Source organism: Macaca thibetana, chromosome 6 (genome assembly GCF_024542745.1).
Source record: "Macaca thibetana thibetana isolate TM-01 chromosome 6, ASM2454274v1, whole genome shotgun sequence".
NCBI lineage: Eukaryota > Metazoa > Chordata > Mammalia > Primates > Cercopithecidae > Macaca > Macaca thibetana.
Window position 1 is genome coordinate 13,857,693 of NC_065583.1, and position 20,258 is coordinate 13,877,950.

Consider the following 20,258-nt stretch of genomic DNA (forward strand, 5'->3'; position numbering starts at 1 on the left):
CTGGGAGCCTGCTAGAAATGCAAATTTTTGGATCCCAACCCAGACCTACTGAATAAAAAAAAATCTGGTATAGGGCCCAGGAATGTGTATTTTATAAGCTTTGTATGTATTTGAGAGTGAGAACTTCTGCTTTAACTACTTAGAAGTAATATTTTGAAAAGTTGTACATAGCAGTGAGAAGATCAAAGCCATGGGAATCAAGCAGCAATGGTTCAAATCGTAGCTGCTGTGCTTGATTTGATGGTTATGTGCATTTGGTCAAGTTAGCTAAACTCTGTGAGGCTCATTTCCTTCATTAATAAAAGCACCAGAACCAAAGCAAGTGACAAACTTAAAATGCCTAGTACAGTGCCTAGGGCACAGAAAATGCTCAGCAGATGGTGGTTCCTATTTTATTGTTTCCCAAAATGTATGCAGTCAAAGATTAGTCTCCAAAGTACTCAGAGAAAGAAGGAGGGAGAGGAGGAGGAAAAATGCTCTCTGGTCAAATAACTTTGAGAAGTAAAGCCTCTATTCTAATAGAAAGTCTCAGTTCACATAAACATATTAAAGGCCCTGAGAAGTTTTACGACTCCTGTTTTTCTTAAACTTTGTTTAATTCAGTCTTTTCTAAGTTTTTCCTTCCCTCCCTCCCTCCTTCCCTTCCTTCCTTCCTTCCTTCCCTCCCTCCCTCCCTCCCTCCCTCCCTCCCTCCCTCCCTCCCTCCCTCCCTCCTTCCTTCCTTCCTTCCTTCCTTCCTTCCTTCCTTCCTTCCTTCCTTCCTTCCTTCCTTCCTTCCTTCCTTCCTTCCTTCCTTCCTTCCATGGTGAGTAGAATAGGAAACCTCTTGGCTTCTAGTAAGTTAGGAGAACAAAACAAAAGAAACATTTTCACCTTGGTTTGGAGTTTTTGATTGCTTGCTTTTTAATTGGAGTTTGGGAAGAAGAAAAACCTCAGTAATTTTTAAATTAAATATTCAATAGTAACATATTAAATATTTGCAAAATATGTATAACAATTTATCAACCACCCAACAGATATTTACTGAGTACGTACTAGGTGCAAGGCACTCTTGGGTGTTGAGGATACTGAAAGGGAGGAGGGGAACAAATTTGGATGGGGCAGGGGTATCTAAGGAATGATATTTGAGTCTGGTGAATGACCATACCAGTCATGCAAAGATAGGGAGAAAGATTCTGGGCAGATGGAACAGGAAGTAAAAGGCTGTCACAGGAAAGAGTTTGGGTGTTTCCAAAGAATGCAAGGAAGTCTAGTGTCACAGAGTAGGGAGAGAAAAGGAGAATGGAAAGAGATGAAGTTATGAATGTTAGCCTCTGGCCAAATCACATCACACTAGCCACAATAAATGATCTGAGTTTTATTCTAAGGGCAATGAAAAAATATTTTATTAAACGTGCTGGTTTGGCCTGATTTTTAGGTATGAGAACCTTGCCCTATACTCTGTATCTTCATTGGTAATACCTAGAAACTTCAAAGACCAAAAGAGGAAAGTATTTTTTCTCCATTCATCATCCATCCATCCATCCATCCATCCATCCATCCATCCATCCATCCATCCATCCATTAATCATCTGTGATTTTTGATGTGCCAGGAATGGTGCTTACTGGGTAACGAAGATACAAAGATAAATAAGAAAGCTTCTTCCCTCAAGGAACTGATCATCTATTAAACTTCCTGCAGTGTGAAAGAGGTTTGGTAGATTCATAAATGATTATGCTGCTGCATTGGACTACCTTGCTATATTTTTCTAGGAGTCATTATTCATAATGGGACTGTGTCTTTGGATGGAAAAACCACTGCAGTACTTTGATTACTGACTACATAAAATGCATGATTTTACTATATTCAAAAGCATGTTAGGCATAATTGCTTGGATCTTAAATTTGTATGAAGCGCAGGAACTAAGGTAATAAGAATGCAAGGCTGACACACCAAACTTAGTTCCTCTGTCACCCATAAGACCTAATCTTGCTTAAGGGTGCATCCCATACTTGAATGATTGTCCTACTATGTAGTTTTAAAAGCCTTTGGAAATTATCTCTTCTTTATTTCATTAAGCAACATTCTTTCTCCCTCTAACAATTTCTTGAAATGCCTCTTATGAAAATTAAAAAAAAAAAACTTTTTTGTTTGTTTCTCATGGCAATGGAAAAAAAGAAAATTCAAGAAAATACTAGCAACAAAGCATATGCTAAGGTAATTTAAGAGTTGTGATAAGCCAAAAGGAAAAGATAAACAGCCCCCAGAAACTCACAAAGTTAAAGAGGTTGTTCCTTTTTAAAGAAGTCTAATTGGACACAGCAGGGGTCTTGATCTGTGCGCCTCGTTGTTTTATGAGAGGAATTTTCTACTACAATATAGGAAGTTAAAATCTGCTCAACTTGTCTGACGCTGATTTGCTCACATCTGTCATCCAACCTTGAACTGGTATGACCAATTTTGGAGTGAGTAAGACCATGGAAATATGCATATATAAACCTTGAACATGAAGGATGTGAATTGTTTTTATGATCTACCAACTCTTTGGCCTGAATAGCTATGGAGTTACCATCCTGTCTGAAATTTCCCTTATTTATCAGAAACAGGGATTTTTGAGCGGCCCAAACCCAGTTACTTACAGGAGGTGCCAATGAAGAATAAAAAGACAGTAAGACACATCGCCGCCAGCAAAATCTCAGAGTTAATATCAGTCGTAATGAGTTAATCGGGACAAAAGTTCTGAGTTCTGTGGGGAAGAGTGCTGATTCCACTGTTCATGTGGGACGTTATTGCTATTAATAAACAAACATGATAACTTGCATGTCCCCTTCTCATTGTGCAATGGAGAGGCATTTTTTTTCCCACATATTATCTTGAAGTATAATTATCTCTGTGTTATAAATGGTGAAACTAAAACACAGAGAAGTTAATTAAAGAACTTGCCCAGGGTAACAATAGTCCAAATGGGGAAGGGAATAAGGCATAGACTTTGGAGCTCTTAAGAGAGGGTTTTTGCAGAGCTATAAGCGAGGCAAAATGAGGGCATGGGCTTCCAACTTTTCCCCAAGCCTACTAAGTACACACTTTCCAAGCTACTTTGCTAAGCTTGACCTCTGAAACTTACACGGTTTTGAAAATGGAAACATTCCTGTCCCTAAGCAGCTGCACAGTGGATTCTGGATGGCACATGCCATGTCATTCTGTGTAAGCTCTCCCCTCATGATCTATGCTTTGGCATACACCTTGACAATGAAGAGTGATACATTTTTGGTTCTTCACCCAAGAGAGGAAGACCATTCCTCTGCCTAGAGGCCCTGTTGAAGTTTGGTTGCATTGTAACATGGGAATGTTTCTTAGAAGACTGACCTAGTTTGATTCAGGTTGTGCAAAACATACTGCTGTAGGCCTGCATACAAGTTGGGCACATATCTTCCACGTATTTATAAAGAACCATATTTGACTTATAAGAACCTGCGCACTATAGGTCATCCATTCTGGAAAATAACTTTTTCAAGTTTAATTTTCCTGGAATTAGAAGTTTTATGAATCATGTGTACGTTTAATGTAGGATTTCTCCTTTCTTCTCGTGAAATGTCGTAATTCAGACCATAATGTGCTTTCAATGTTATATTACAATAAAGAATATGTTATATCACAAGCTCTTTTCAAGTACTTGTGGCATCTGACAACAGAATACAATAAAATATAAATAGAGTTTGCTTAGCATAGGAAATTTCACTTTGTAAAAGTTGGAATCTATTCCAAAGCAAGCTAGAACTCAATCAAATCTAGGAAGCCTCTGGGTTATTCTGGAAAAAAGGATCTCATGCTAAGTCTGTGCTGCTGTGAGGAAGTGGGCAAGTCAAGGCCAGCAGGTTCTCAGAACTCATCAGTGTCAAACAGAATGCCAGAAGGAAGCCAAGGACCTGACTCAGATGTGATGATAGATCTTCAAACCCAGGCAATGCCCAGCACCTATGACATGGTGGACACATGATAGGTGTTTAATCAAAATATGCTGACAGTCCATAGCTTCTGAGTACCAACCTCAGAACCAGAGGTGAGGTGATCTCCCACGCTGTATACTCCCGTGTCAAACATAAAAACAGTAACAAAAACTTGAGTTTGAATTCTGCTTATAACTCCCTTAGCACTGACCTTGGTGGGTCAGCATAAGCCCCAGCTATGTAATAAGGATATTGGGTCCAGGCTCCCTAAAACTCACCTGACCTTTTCATGGCCCACTTAAACTTCCCTTCCTCCTAATTGTATGTACTTGTTAAGAAGTCCAGCTAGGAAAGCATTGAAATGAAGAGTAATTGTAATTGGGAGGCTGAGGCAGGAGAATCACTTCAACTGGGAAGGCTGAGGCTGCAGTGAGTGGAGATTGTGCCACTGCACTCCAGCCTGGGTAACAGAGGGAGACCCTGTCTCAAAAAAAAAAAAAAAAAAAAAAAAAAGAGTAATTGTGCAAAGGAATCAAAGAATTTGTCTATTAGCAGTTATGATTGTACTTGGTAAATAAATTCATCATTGAGAGTAGAGGTTAGAGGTACCTACCTATCTATATATCTTCATGTAACACAAAACAAGTAAACAACCTATTTTTAAATACATGTGAATAGGGAGACCAGGTCCTGTGAAACACAGAGTATATTAAAAAAGTTTTAAAAAGACTTTGATAGTGGAAAATTTGAGATCATTAGACTAAATATGGTCCACTGGTAGGTCACTTGAAATTTTTATCCCTCAAATAGATTATCTGTTAAGTAGAGATAATAATACCTTCTATATCTTCCTCACAGATGGTTGTAGTGGGGATTTAAATGGGTAATACACATGATAGTGTTTTCTAAAAGTAAAGATGGTGTGCCAACATGGAGATGGAGATTATTGTTAATGACATTAGCACTGGTAACATCATCATCATCATCATTATCATCATCATCACTGTTGCCAACAAGCTAGATAACTGAGATTGAAGATTCAAATGCTACAAAGGCCATGCAAATCTCATACATGAGTAAATTAAAAGATCATGACTGATCTCAAATGGGCAGTCTCTACTGTACTCTAGTGATTTGTGGCCATGACGTAATGCAGGTAGGTATTACTAGTTATGTTATTATTTCAGGAAGGATAGAATTATGAGTGTTTATGTACATCTCTTGGTTTTTCAACATTGTCACCTAAGTAAAGCATAATTTAAAAAATAATACCAAGCAGGACAAATCAATTTGGTTTGCAAGCTCCTTTGACCAAGGGTCAGATGTTTGCAATCTAAAAGAAAGGACATGATCTTGTTCCTTGAAATAGAAAATATTACACAAACATAAGTGATGATGATTACTATTTAATATCATTATCCTCACCAATCCAGAAAGGGGCAACAGCTTTAGTTTCCTCCCTTTGGGAGGAAAAAGTTGTTTCTGTGTGTTTTTATAGAGAGGCGACAGACTTGGCGACTCAGCACATCACTGGAAGTGGAATAATGTGTTGTGCCTAGTTCTTAGTCTTTTCCTAGAATCATGATATTTGAAAGTTGGAAAAGAACTTTCAAAACATCTGACTCAAAGCCTCCCAACACTACAAAAGACAAAACAGAGGGCCCAACAGGAGGAGGGACTGCCCAGGGGACACCGTGAGTTTTGGGTAGAATTAGGACTCAGACAGATTCTCTGGCTGCCACCATCTCAGGGCCGTTTCTTTCTTCACCATGGTTTCCTTTCTTTGTTTCACAGATTCTTTTTATCTTCTGAACCCTTTCAGCAATTTGAGATCAATAAAGAGCAGCAGAAAAGGCCAAATCTGCCCAGTGTAATATGACTTTTTCCCCTCCCTGTGAATTATTTTCACAACAGATCCTCCATCTCTTATATTCTAACCAGTTTTCAGTCTTCACGAGAAGGCACGCAGGTTAGTTAAAAAAAATCAGAAACCCAGCATCCTAATGTCTTAAACAGGTGGTGTCCCAGCCTCTTTCTTTTCATCTTTAAAAGCAAATTGCTTGAACTGAGCTGTAAGACCACGAGAAGAACCCACAGAGAAAAAGGGGGAATCACAAACTGGTAAAGATCACTGCTCCTTCAGGAATAAAGTCGCTGATAGGAATGTATCAAAGACAGTGGTTACTACAGAAAGAGCGACAAGTGAAGCAATATTCCAAGCAGATAGAGGGAAAGGGGGGGTGGGTAATGGTCAGGCTCCCCAGGGAGACACAAAAGGTCATTGAGATGAAAATAACCTTGGGAACTGGGAACGAGTGCTCCATTACCACAGACGGGAAGAAAACACAGTATCCAATCAGATGGAACAGATTGAAATGCGATCCTAGTCAAGTGTGAATGCCATAGATTGCATCGTGGAATTATTCGGGGAGCTAGCATGCAGGAAGATAGTCCTGTCCCACAGCCCTCTATCCACAGTGGACATCAACACAATTCAAAAGCAGAGGTTTGCAAGTTTATAACTTACGCAAAGGCATCTTTGTAAATCCTAAGTGAGGGTGAGGGGTGGGAAGTCGTGATAAAGATGAATTTGGGGGTCTTTTTCTATAGGGAAACTGACTGCTGAGGTGTTAAAAAGGTGCTCTACCATCAGTTTTTTATTTTTTATTTTATTTTATTTATTTATTTATTTATTTATTTATTTATTTATTTATCTATTTAAGCAAAGGGATGTAATGTCTGCCTTTGGAGTGGAAGAGAGAAAAGAAGAACGATTGATCACTGCATTTTATTGTTAGCTTCCCATGGTTGAGTGTTCACTGATAGAATTGGTTCAACTCCAAGATGCTGTCTTAGAGACAATTATTGTTTTCCACTAAAATATAACTCTAGCAGAAAACATTAATTTAAGTGATAACCGCCTAAATGCTTCAGTATCAGAATGCATGTACCCTCTCATCTTTGGCTTTACAAGCACCAGAAAGGAATAAGGATAATAAGCAACAGAAGTCACAAAACAAAAGATCTGATGGAAAATGACAAAAGAGAGAACTGTATTGGCCCTGGGGAAATCAAATGAAAGGCTGGTGCTAGAATTTTAAAGCACCGCACAAAACAGTTTTTCTATGTTTTAACTAGTTTACTTGGATTCTAGAGTTTAAATATTAACTACATTGGCTTTCTCTGTTTGCTTCTGGCTTTCTTTGCCATTCATGTTGCACTATGCCATCATCCAGAAATGCCTTCTTCATTCTCTGTCTCTCCTACTGCAGATAGAGGGAGCCAGCCCGTGAGCTAGGGTGTGCGTGCACTATTTTCTTGGACCATTCTTTGGATATTGCAAATAACCTCTGCATACCTTTCCTCCATCCTGTGACTGCATGCACTATTTGTTAATTCACCTAGAATTTATTAAGCATCTGCTATGTGCCACGCTCAGTGCTAGCTAAATGCATAGAATGAAATGAGACACAAGGGAAATAGGGTTTTTGCCTTCAAAGAACTTAAATCTAATGGAGAATGCAGTCAAGGAGCATGGTGGGTTCAATAATAGAGAAGACCTGGGGAGCTACTTCTAGTATCTCTATCCTGCTGAGTATTCAACTGGATTCTGTTGTGGGTTGAGTTGTGTTTCTCCAAAAGATATGAAGTCCTGACTCCTGATAGCTGGGAATGTGACCTTATTTGGATTTTGTGAAGTTATTTGCAGATTTAATTCAAATAAATTTATCCTCAATTATGGTGAGTCCTAAATGCAATAATTGGTATCCCTATAAGGAGAGAGAGTTCAAGACCGACAGACACACGCAGGGAGAAGAGGGCCATTAGAAGGTGGAGGCAGGGGTTGGAGTTATGCTGCCACAACCAAAGAATGCTAAGCATTGCTGGCAGCTACCACAAGTTAGAAGAGGCAAGGAAGGACTCTTCTCTAGGGCATTTGGAAGGAGTATGGTTTGGAACTTGTAGCCTCTAGAACTGTGACAGAATAATATTCAGTCATTTTCAGCCACCTAGTTTGTGGTACTTTGTTAGGGCAGCTCTAGCAAACGAATCCATACACTAAGCCCATGCATTCCCTAGGATTGTAGCTATACCCCACAAAATATTTATCAATGGAAGCAACTATGACCAAGGCAACATCAACTCAGGATAGCAGCTACTAAACAAATGAAGAAAGAACTATTATTTTGGATTCACATCTCTCTGTCCTTTCCAAGGAAGACGCAGGTTAGACAAACACACTTCTTTTCTCATCATGCCCTATGGTATTTTTTCTTTTCTTTCTAAATGTGATCACACCCACAATCACAGATAGTCTCAGATCTAAAAACATTACAGTGACCTGCAGTCAACAGGCCCAAATCTGAAGGACTTGGTGGGGGCTGCTGCCACCTTTTTGTTGCCCCACTCTAACATTGTCCTGCTTAAGTTAGATCAATAAGGATCTAGCTCTTGAGCTTATCTCTACCTGCACCATGTGCTAAGGGACACAAAAAGACCAAAGAAATGACCATTGTCTTTAAGTGGTGACAATTTGATGTTGACACAAGTGACTTATATGCATGAAACACCAAGAGAATATTACAAATCAGAATGCAATGAGGTGCTAAATTGAATAAGCCAGACTATAAGGCTGTTCTGTAATTCTGCAAAAGGAAAGCTTTAGTTGGGCTGAGTTGGTTGGGAAAGCTCTGAGGAAATGATGGTACCTGTGCTTAGATGGACACTGGATTAGAAACGAGGAGGAACAGTAGGTCATGATATCTTCTCTGTTCTCTTGCCATCCTAAGCTGTGTTGGGATAAAGAGGTAAAGCCCCAACAACTCCACAGGGCTCCCTAATCAACAGAGGCAGATACAGACAAATCTGCGGGTTTGACACAATTGCTCCAATGCCTAACTACTCAGGTTCACAGCACCTGATGTCATTTCAAACACATCGGCCCTGATCAATACATACTTGTTGAATAAAATATATTTGAGAGAAGTAAATAACTACTATTTTGGGGTTTTAACATTTTATTAAGTGTTTTGCATGCCCAATCTCCTGTAAATGTTTTCTTTTCATCAGAAGAAAAAGTGCACATAGTTTAAAGAAATAAATCATTCTATAACATTCAGTTCAAAAATAGCAATCTTCTTCCATCACTGCCAATTTCTTCCTTCCCAGCAGCAACCACATTTACCTTTTTATAGCTAATTATTTTGGCATTTATCTCTAGTTCTATAAATAACATGCTTTGCTGCTATTTCTTGCATTTTCCATTTTATTTAGTAACTTCTTGAATTATCTAGTAACTTCTTACTATAAAAGATGCAGGTCTTGGCTTTTCCCTCTACCTGCCCAGCCCACATATCCTCTCATCCTTCTGATTTAAAAGCTAAGTCATTGTTCAATGCTTACATTACTATGGCCATGTAAATGCTATTCAGAGCTGGGCCATGCAGTAAATGATGACTACATTTTATTTCTTGAATGTATTTTTTTCTGGAATTGTCTTTTAAAAATTCACTTAAATTTCTACATACTTATCACTGTGGAGACTAATTTCTTTGGGTCAAGTTCTTGTACTACTTAATAACCATATATCCTATGGCAAATTACTTAACCTCACTGTGCCACAGTTTTCCCACCTGTACAACGGGGATAACGATCCCAACTCACAGCATAAAGGTGTCCATGTCCTCCAGTCAAAACACCACCAGGCAGGATCACACTGTGGCCTAACACAGTTGATTAACTCATGAGGGAGAAGACACACAAGGGGAGCCAGAAGGGTTCTTCAGTAAGAGTGTTAGAAAGGGCTTGTGGACTGGGTGCAGTGGCTCATGCCTGTAATTCCAGCACTTTGGGAGGCAGAGGCGGGCGGATCACCTGAAGTCAGGAGTTTGAGGCCAGCCTGTCCAACATGGTGAAACCCTGTCTCTACTAAAAATACAAAAATTAGCCGAGCATGGTGGCACATGCCTGTAATCCCAGCTACTCGTGAGCCTGAGGCAGTGGAATTGCTTGAGCCCAGGAGACGGAGGTTGGAGTGAGCCGAGATCACGACACTGCACTCTGGCCTGGCCAACAGAGCGAGACTCCATCTCAAAGAAAAAACAAAACAAAAACCAAAAAAACAGTAGTCACCCCATTTTAGCCTAGAGAGAGGGGTGTTTTGTATTTTTGTTGTCTGGACAGTGACTTTGGTTTTGTCTGTTTTGAGGCAAGATCATGGTGTGGTCTTCTTGTCATCTTATTTCATGTCACCACAACCATGGAGTGGCCTTGTGCTGGTGTTCTATAAGATTGTTTATGTTCAGTAGGAGAACACTACAACCTAGCTGTGAGTGACAAGCCACCTCCTAATGCACCTAAGCCTAGTTTTTATTGTCATGTCTGTTCCCAGAATCAAGAGCTGCTTTTCTCTTTCTCATTGGTGAGGATTAAATGAATTACCATTTGTAAAAATTTAGAAAAATGCCTGCCATAGAATAAGCCTTTAACAGTATTTGTTGCATGACACCAAAAGCATAGACAACAAAAGTAAAAGTAAGATATGTTGGACCACACCAAGATTAAAAACCCTCACACATCAAAGGACACCATCAAAGAATGAAAAGATAACCTATGGCATAGGATAAAATATTTGCAAATCACCTATCTGATAAGCAATTGGTATCCAGAATATATAAAGAACTCCTACAACTCAACAATATCAACAAAAAACAAATGATCTGTTTAAAAATTAGGCAAAGGACTTGAATAGACATTTCTTCAAAGAAGATATAAAAACAGGCAATAAGCACATGAAAAGAACTAATCATTGGAGAAATGCAAATTAAAACCATGAAGAAATTCCATTTCACACCAATAGGATAGCTGTTATCAAAAACACAGAAGGTAACAAGTATTGGAGAGGATGTAGAGAGATTGGAGCCCTTGTGTATTGCTGGTGGGAATGTACAGTGGTGCAGACACTGTACAAAACAGCATGTTAAATCTTTAAAAAATTAAGTATAGAATTACTGTATGATTCAGTGATTCCACTTTTGGTGACACATCCAAAAGAGGTCAAAGCAGATGCTCAATTATTTGTACACCAATATTCCTAGCAGCATTATTCACAATAAACAAAAGGTAGAAACCACCCAAGTGTCTAGTAAGCGAGGAGTGAATAAACAAAATGTGGTATATAGGGAAAATGGAATAGTTTTCAGCTTTAAAAGGAAGAAAATTCTATCCTGTAGAATTACATGCTACAACATGGATGAAACTTGAAGACATTATGCTAAGTGAAATAAGTCCATCACAAAAGGACAAATACTGTGTAATTTCATTGATATGAGGTACTTAGACACAAATTCATAGAGACAGAAATAAAATAGTGATTGCCAGGGGCTGAGGGAAAGGGAGTTAGTGTTTAATGGGTATAGAGTTTCTGTTGAGGAAGATGAATATGTTTTAGAGATGGATGGTTGTGATGGTTGCATAACTGCGAACATACTTAAAGCCACAGAACTGTACACTTAAAAATAGTGTAAATGGTAATTTCATGTTATATATATTTGCCCACAATAGAACATTGTTTGTTAAATTAGAAAGCAAGTACTCTCAAACCCAACCATTGCTTCAATTGTCTCAGCCTCTTTTAACAGTGTTTAGATGTATCAGAATATCATTTAAATATTTATAACAGCTTTAGAACTAGTAGACACTTATTATTGTTTTACAGATAAAAATACTGAGGTATAGATTAAGTAAGTTGCTCAAGATTATAGTGTTACAAAGTGGCTGACCTATGATTTGAATCTATGTAGTGTGGATGTCAGAGTCCACACTCTTCATGTTTATTTCGGATATGGGTCTAAGAGATGCATCCAGGGCTGGGGCTATAATTTCTGTTGAAACTGCCCACTGGTAAAACAATGAAATCCTTTGATTCAACTCAAGAATTGAGACATCTCTAACAAGGGACTGGGGACACTTTTAAAAATGACTATTGAATATTATGCAGGAAGCTAGTTAGAATTGAATCTACTCTTTAAGAGAATTTGGGAGAAGCTGAAGTTCCGGGTAAAAATTACTAGGGCAGGAACTGTTAAGATATCAGTTGTAGTTCCCAGTCTCTGGGCTTGCCTAGGATATCTTTTTGTATGTACCAAGCAGCCAGGGACAGAAATGGCGAGGTAGAATGTACACAATGCCTATCGACCCTGAGAATTTTGTCAATATCAAGATTATTTGCTGAGAAAGAGCAGTTCTCTGCTGTCCGTCACTTCCATGCTGTGCATCTCTAAAGGAATTACCTGTCCATCTTGATTGTGTGCTCATTTGCACCACGGTGCAGAAGAGTGGTCCTGACTCTAGTTGGGCTGGAAATTGCTGGACCTACAAACTACACATATACGTGTGTGTGTGTGTGTGTGTGCACGTGCTCGTGTGCAGTGTTTTTCTGTTTCAAGAAGGCACAAAGGAAAAGAAGGAAAAGTCTAATCTCTATTTGCTACATTGCTAGGCAAGTTAACAATGCCGAGAGAGTCCTGAGGACTATTTGTTCCCAATTATTGGGGTGGGAGACCTTGTTTAGGAGGCCAGGGTGAGGGTCTTTGGGAGCCCAGGTTTGTGTTGGTGGAGCTGTACTTTCTCTCCTTGATGGGATTGCCATCAACATTTTCAGCCAAGTGTTGTAACATCCCAAAACCACTCTTGCCAACTTTTGCATGTAAGTTACAAGGATCTGTTTTGCATGACTGTGTAGGCCTTAGTTTTGACAATGTCCCAGATATTGGGATGAAATCCACACTATACAGAGGAAGAGTTGGGGAGTCTCTAACATTGGGACAGCTTGGTCCAGCCAGATACAAGGAGCTTACAGACACAGAATACTAGAACAAGATGCCTTTTAAGTCAATGCTCAATCTAATCAGATAGGGAAACTGAGGTTCATGATGATTAATATGGTTTGGCTGTGTTCCCACTCAAAATCTCATCTTGAATTGTAATTCTCATAATCCCCACATGTCAAGGGTGGTACCAGGTGGAGGTAATTGGATCATGGGGCAGTTTCTTCCATGCTGTTCTCTTGATAGTGAGTGAGTCTCACAAGATCTGATGCTTTCATAGGCATCTGGCATTACCCCTGTTTGCACTTCTCCTTCCTGCTGCTTTGTGAAGAAGGTGCCATTCTTCCCCTTCACCTTCTGCCATGATTGTACATTTCCTTAGGCCTCCCCAGCCATGCAGAACTGTGAGTCAATTAAATCTCTTTCCTTTATAAATTACCCAGTGTTGGGTGTTTCTTCATAGCAATGTGAGAACAGACTAACACAATGATTGAATGACCTGACAAAAATCATGCTGTGAATCAGGAGCAGTGTGAAGAAAACTCAAGTTCTCCAACTTTCATTTTAGAGCTTCCCCACTACATTAATGGTTCCAAGACTTGTCAGAGCACAGGCTTCACCTGAAGGGAATGGTAAATGCAGAGTTCCTTAGCCCCTCCTGAGCTTAGGGAATCAGAATCTCCAGGGAAAGTGTCTGGGGATATGTGTGTTTGCCAAACAGTGGGCGTGAAGGGTATTTTGTGATGCCGTATTTAGTTTTAAGAAATCTTTAAAAAATTGTAACCCGTGCCCTTTAATACAATGCTTTCACTGTCTGTTGTATATCTCAATCAGCCAAACAAATATTCTGAGGTTAACATTTAACAGAGGAGTGAGGTGAAAAGTCTCTGCAATTAGGAAGGTTAAGGTTGAAGCCGAAATCCTTCACTTTCCAGCTTTATGACTTTGGTACGTTACTTAACCTCTTTGTGACATGGTTTTGTCATCTATAAAATGGGTATGATGATAATCCTTGATGCATTGGGAGGTGGGGGGCACCAAATACAAGTACATGAAGAAAGTCATATTAAGTACTTAGCATACTAACTAGTGTTGAGGGAGAAAAAGGTCCATGAGCTGAAAGCCCAAGTCCTTTGTGGTTCTGCATTTGGGGCAAGAGAGATGGCTGTTTCTGTGACCTCTACAGAAAAGATAACATGCTGGACTTAGCCTGTACTACCCAGTGGGCCTAGTACCCACCCAGAGGAGAGGCAGCTGGAACCAGACCTCTGCCTGGATGCCAGGAAGGAGCCACAGATAGTTCTGAATGTCTGAACCAGACATCCAAGGGACTTGGGGAAGAACCTGGAGTCCAAGTGGCTCATGCACAGTACAGATCCAACATGGGAAAGTGAATGATGTTTGCACTTGATATCCTGACCCCAAAATCAAGAGTGAAAACTAAAGGTGGTTACTATAGACACTCATTCATTTATTTAACAAATACTTAGTGAGTGTCTACTATGAATCTGTCACCAGGGAAACTGCAGTGGAGGTCCCTGAAGAATAAAGTGATGCTGGGAGGAGGAAGAAAAGCTGATAAAGAGCACAATAAGCAGTTAAAATGCAGAACATTAGGAGAAGTGGGATAAACAACCACAGGATGTACAATGACTTTTGTAAAAAAAAGCAAGATAGTATTATCAGCACCATACAATCATCAATGTGCATAAGAACTGCTGTGAGCTATTCAGGGAATCCTAAATTAAATTAAATTACAATGGGCATAATCTGCTTAGGGAGGCAAGAAAATTTACAACATCTCAGAAAAAAATTTCTTTCTAAAACCTAAGATATGTAAGGAGAAGAATTTTCATTAAGTTAAAAATATTGACTTCTTCCTCATCCCAAATCCAGCCCCATGGATGGATCCTTGGGACCAGATGAGTGAGGCTGTCCTGAAGTTTTCATGAGAGGGTATCAATTCTAACCTCCAAGTGGCTGTCAGGACAGATCTATAACACAGAACATCTGCTTTTCGGGTCCTGAATGGTGATTTTAACCTCAAAGTCTGCTAATTCCCATAAAACTTCAGTTATGATCAATGATATTTAAGGTCTGTTGCCTATAGGGCATGAAATTTACATGGTCCTTTAGTAGAACTAAGGTTTGTCTATCGATCAAGTTTTGCCCTTGGGCTGTGCAAATATTGGACATTTGTAGAATTGTTTTCACGTGGAAAGTGTGCTCTATGTCTTATTTAGAGGGAGGTTACAAGGAATTTTGACAGAAAATTAGCATATGTATTATATGATGTTACTAAGAATCCAGTCATCTGGATACACACATGAGCTCCTTTATGACCAACTTCTTTCTGGCCTCATTGTGAGGATTCACAGAATTTCCCTGAAATGACTGATTTGCTTTTATCTCATGGGGTGTTATGCATCTTCTTTTCCCCATGCTTCCCTTTTTGCTTTGGTTGCTAGGAAGCTTAAAATCAAGTTCTCTATCTTAAATAATGGAATAGGACTTTATACATTTGAGCATATATGTATATCTTCCCCCCTAAATTTTTCCTTTACCTTTATTGTATCATCTAATTATAGCTTAATTTTTTTAAACCAATTGTTGGCTGGGCGTGGTAGCTCATACCAATGATCCTAGCACTTTGGGAGGTGGAGGTGGGTGGGTCATTTGAGGCCAGGAGTTCGAGAGCAGCTTGGCCAACACAGTGAAAACCCATTTCTACTAAAAATACAAAAATTAGCCTGGTATAGTGGTGTGCACCTGCAATCCCAGCATCTAGGGAGACTGAGGCATGAGAATCACTTGAACCTGGGAGGCAGAGGTTGCAGTGAGCCAAGGTCACGCCATCGTACTCCAGCCTGGATCAGTAAGACTTTGTCTCAGAAAAAAAGTAACAATTGTTATAAGCTGTTACATATATGAGGGAGGTGCAAAAAAGGAATGAATGAATGAATGAATGAATGAATCTCATTTGTTTTATGATGCATGATAAATTAGACAGGCAACTTATTGATCTTAGGCAACCCCAAAGCCTGCTGATTTTGATATTCTATTTTCATTTAGAATTAACGAAGACATTGCTCTTTTAAAAAGGGTCAAGGCACCCTTCGTGTGCTCAGTTACAAATAGAGACTCTCTGATTGGGACAGCTCTTTTGCCAAATAAGCTCTACCAAAATGTCCTGACTAGGGCATCTTGGTTACTACATTTCTTATGTGTATAGTCTGATGCTACTAATGAGTGTTCAAAGCCCCTTTATTTAAACTTTAAAGAAAACTAAAATTCAGTTTCACAGGTAGAGGAACGCCAGTGCTTTTAGAAGATAATGTGGTTGCTTGTATATTTTCTGCAACATATGCTGAGAGCAAACTGCAAACCCTATTCTGATTTGGAAGGTAGTCTCATTCTTCCATCTGCAGGAGCCTCCATTATGCTGCTGCTGGGATCTAGATTTTTTTTTTTCCAGATGAGTTGTTTCATAGGATTTGAAATTATGCTTCTGTATACAAGAAACATCTCTGGAGTAACCTGCTCTGGCAGAAGGTCAGAACACAGAATGAGCCACTCGCTGGAGCTCAGCTATCTGAAAGAAAATGCTTAAGGGGGAGAGAAACATCACTCCTATAAACATCTCACTAACTGTACCTGGGTATCTGCTTGATTGGCATAGATTGAGGGTTAGAGCAATTTGGCTCCAAAGGTGGCAAGGTTTGAGTACCGTCCAGTAAAGAATGCACTGCTGTCATAGAAAATAATGACACTCAAGCCATAAAGATGAAGCTTTGTTGTTGCTTTGAGGAGTTTTTCATGTTGGGGAAAAACATTTTAGTTCCTGTAGTTTATGTCCCGTTTGTTTCTAAACAGCAGGTGCTCCGTGGGCAGGAACTGTGTACTGTGACCCTCCTAATGATGGGCTTCACCGACATCAAATAATAACAGCAACTATAAGAGGAGAGCAGGAAATAATGTTTTACTGTCGTATATCGGCTGATGTGTTGGAAAGTGTTTTATTTCACCTAAGAAAGAGACACAGACCGAAGTAGTACCAGATTCTCAGAACACAGGGTCATTGCCAAGAGACAAATTAAAAAAATTCTGTGTAATTAACCAACTAAACACAACACACCCAAACACACGGCCACTTTGTTTGTGCTGTGACACCTCCTGAAAAATTCAGCCCCTTTCATCAGACTCAATTCAAAACATTCAGACATAGCTCTGCACTTTGCATCTTCCGTGTCAAACTCTATTTTCAATCCTTTATATCAAATTTAAATTCATGGCAACTGCATTCAGATCTTGATAGAATCCCCAATTTGCCCTTAAATCCATTCCACAAGAAACACACACACACACACACACACACACAGATGTGAGCACACACACACTCGAACTTGATTTGCTCTCATTTTAGCTAAGCCAGAGTCCAGAATTTCAAATGACTGCCTGTTGACTGGAGCTTTAACAAACTCTCTGATGATAAGTACCTGCTGAAAACAAGGGTATTGCACAATTGGGTCTTCATCCCCTCAGTTGAAGAAATCATATCAGCACAGCTCCTGTTTGGGATGAAAATGGACCCTTAAATTTTCTGTGGTATTTTCTCCTGTTACTGAAGCTTAAATCGCTATCAGTCTTAAGTGAGCTGAACAAATTGGTGTGAGTGATGAAAAATGGGTAAGTTTGACTCTGAACACACAGATCTGTTGTGTCCACCAAAATGAGGTCTTGATTAGGCATAAAGCTGACATAAATATCCTATCAACAAGTTTCAATCTGATACACTGTCCAAAAGAAAGGAAATCACTCACTGCATTATTGCTAAGAAAACATTCCAGATGGCCTCAAGATATGAACTGACCTCTCTTATGGAAATCATCATTGCCTGGGTATCCATATATGCATAAAAGGATATAGTTTTTAAAAGCTCATTTTATCCCTAATAATTGTCTGTTTTTAAAAAGCTATCAGCAGGTGCACCTCATTTCAAAAGCCTCTTGTCCTTCATAATACAATATTCATCACGATTACATAGTATGAAATAAAAAGCAGCAAAACATAAGTGAAGGTAGTTCAATTAAATGCAACATAATCTCTGCAGCAAAAAAAGGGCTCGGTAGCTAAAATCAGGTTCTGATGAAAGTAAAAAGGGAATATATTTCCACATATTTTTAATTATATAGAATTTCCTCAAACATGATTTTTCATAATATATTCCATTAAGTTAACATCATATTTGAAGAAAGAGCATTTTCCGATTTCATTTTAAGCCTGATTTTGAGCAATTACAGTGTCATTGTTCCACGGTAGAAAGGTTGAATTCATTTACTGTGTGGTTATGCTAGTTATGATTGATGTCTCTTCTCCAAATGATAAACCAATCACCCCAATGATGTAATGTCATTTTAAGAGTGCCATAATCACATTTCTCTCAAACTAGAAGCTCTGATGAGTTCTAATAAAGATTTATGGTAGATTAAAGGCCTTCATAATATCAACAATGGATTGCTCATTTGATGAGAGATTTGATTAGGTAATTTTTTTTGAAAAAGAATATGAGTTTACTAAATATATCAGGCCTGGCTATGAAGAAGGGCATGGGCCATCCTAAGTAGCAGTCCATCATTCCATTTCCAGAATGAGTCATCTTAAATGTATTTGGGAGGTCCTCTCTAATTGTAGAGGTTGGGCCCAGTGGTGGGTGGCATATACTCCTGGATGGAGCCTAAACACAATCTCATCAAGACCCACTCTCGGCATGGAAAGCTCTGTGTTGCTTTGGATGGGATATGCTAATGAACCTCATGAGTGGCCAGTTCAGAAGATAACTCCCAACCCTTTAGGTCAGGAGCAATTAATTTTTGCAAACGTCTCTCCTTGGGCCATGGATACTTAAACTCCAGTTATTGCCCATTCCTACGTTCAGATGTTCACGTGAACATAACACCAACAGGAGAAATCAAAATAAGTCATGATTATTTCTGGGTCCAGGGCAATTCCACCCAAGATTCAGAGATTGGGAGCTAAGACAGTGGCCACAAAATCTTCAAAAGTGGGACAGGACCTTGGGTCCAGTCTGTTTGTTCTGTGAATGAGAAAATCAAAATAAGAACTATGGATTTAGAGGCAGTATTTATCATAGTACCACACCATCAACTTGTTAAATTCAAGTGAGGTCACAAGTAAAGGGTTACAGGAGAGGTCATCCCCCCAAACACTTCAGACTTGGCAAGACATTCAGTATTGATGTCAAGGGAACACATTGTAATTTCAAAATCATCGAAATAAGCAAGGACTAGAAGTTAAAAGCCAAAACAAACAAACAACAACAACATCAAAAAACCAAAAACCAAAACAAACAAAAAAATCCAGGGGATCTGAGATACACAAAAATTGGGCATGTGAGGGTGTCTAAGGTCACTCAGCTATGCCCAGTATTGTAGTAATACAAAATTCATTGTGCCGGTGTCTCTCTGCGCTTCACCTTTGAGACCAGCATGCTCACACATGCAGCAACGGGGAAATGCCTTCCACTGAAGGAGGCCCAAACCCTGTTATGATAAGCAAAACCTCTTCAATAACTTTGACCTTCTACAATTGTATCTTGAAAATACCATGCCATAAAACAACAAATGCATTTCACCTTGATGCTCCCCACACCACCTTCCCCCAGCCCTTGTTTCAGCGTTGTCATTTTGCTGGAGAATCAAGAATGTCACTCACAAAACACCACACATTCAGACACCACAGAGTTTCCTTACCACTGCTGGAGGCTTGCTGGGGCCCTGAGCATGCTCTGAGCAGGTATGAATTGGGGGAGAATTCCTCATCAGGGTTGGTGTCCATGATTTGATGGGAGGTGTTGCTGTCTAGCAATGGCATCTGGCAGCTAACTGGTGGAGGATTATGGGAGCTAGGCAGCTGAGCAGATGGGAGGAGACTAGGCGAGGATGTAGGTGGAATGGGACGACCTGGGAAAGAGGACAGAGGGGTCAAAGGTCAGCAATGAGTGTCATGAGAGCATCCCAAGAAAGTTACATTGAAACCAGCTCACAATACAAATATTAAAAAAAAAAAAAAAAAAAAGAAAAAAAAGAAATGCTCCAGATGTGCTTTTTTTAAAGAGGGTTTGATGTTTCTCCTAAATTCATATTTTAGGTAGTTGCATATTTCAGAAAAAGGACATGAGCAGAAATATCCATGTACACAGCTGAAATGGAATCAGTCCAGAAACCATCCAGTTTCTTTTATCGTCTCTGCTACAGTCCTAATCTAAGTCCTCATTATCTCTCTCTGAGCTACCACCTACTCCCCATTGTCCCAATCCTATCTCTGCAGCAGCCAGAATGAAATTTTAAGGTGAGGAATCAGATTGTATCACTTGCCCGCTTAGCACCCTCCAATGACTTCCCATTACTTGCAGAAAGAAACCCAAACTCCTCATGATGACCTACCTGTCTTGAGCACTCCAGCCCATAGCTGCCTCTCCCACCT

At 39.5% G+C, this 20,258-nt stretch overlaps 1 protein-coding gene across 6 annotated transcripts in view; it reads right to left on the minus strand.

Annotated features, from left to right (window-relative positions):
* The window catches only part of TENM2 (teneurin transmembrane protein 2), a 1,303,382-nt gene that overhangs the window by 369,670 nt on the left and 913,454 nt on the right, over nt 1-20,258 (minus strand). For 5 of the 6 annotated variants that reach the window (XM_050794625.1, XM_050794624.1, XM_050794626.1 and 2 more), the window contains one exon: nt 19,526-19,735. The exons of the other annotated variant lie outside the window; for it this stretch is intronic. In XM_050794625.1, the coding sequence (XP_050650582.1) occupies nt 19,526-19,735 (210 nt within the window). The remainder of the gene's footprint in view (nt 1-19,525; nt 19,736-20,258) is intronic. 6 annotated transcript variants of the gene reach the window in all.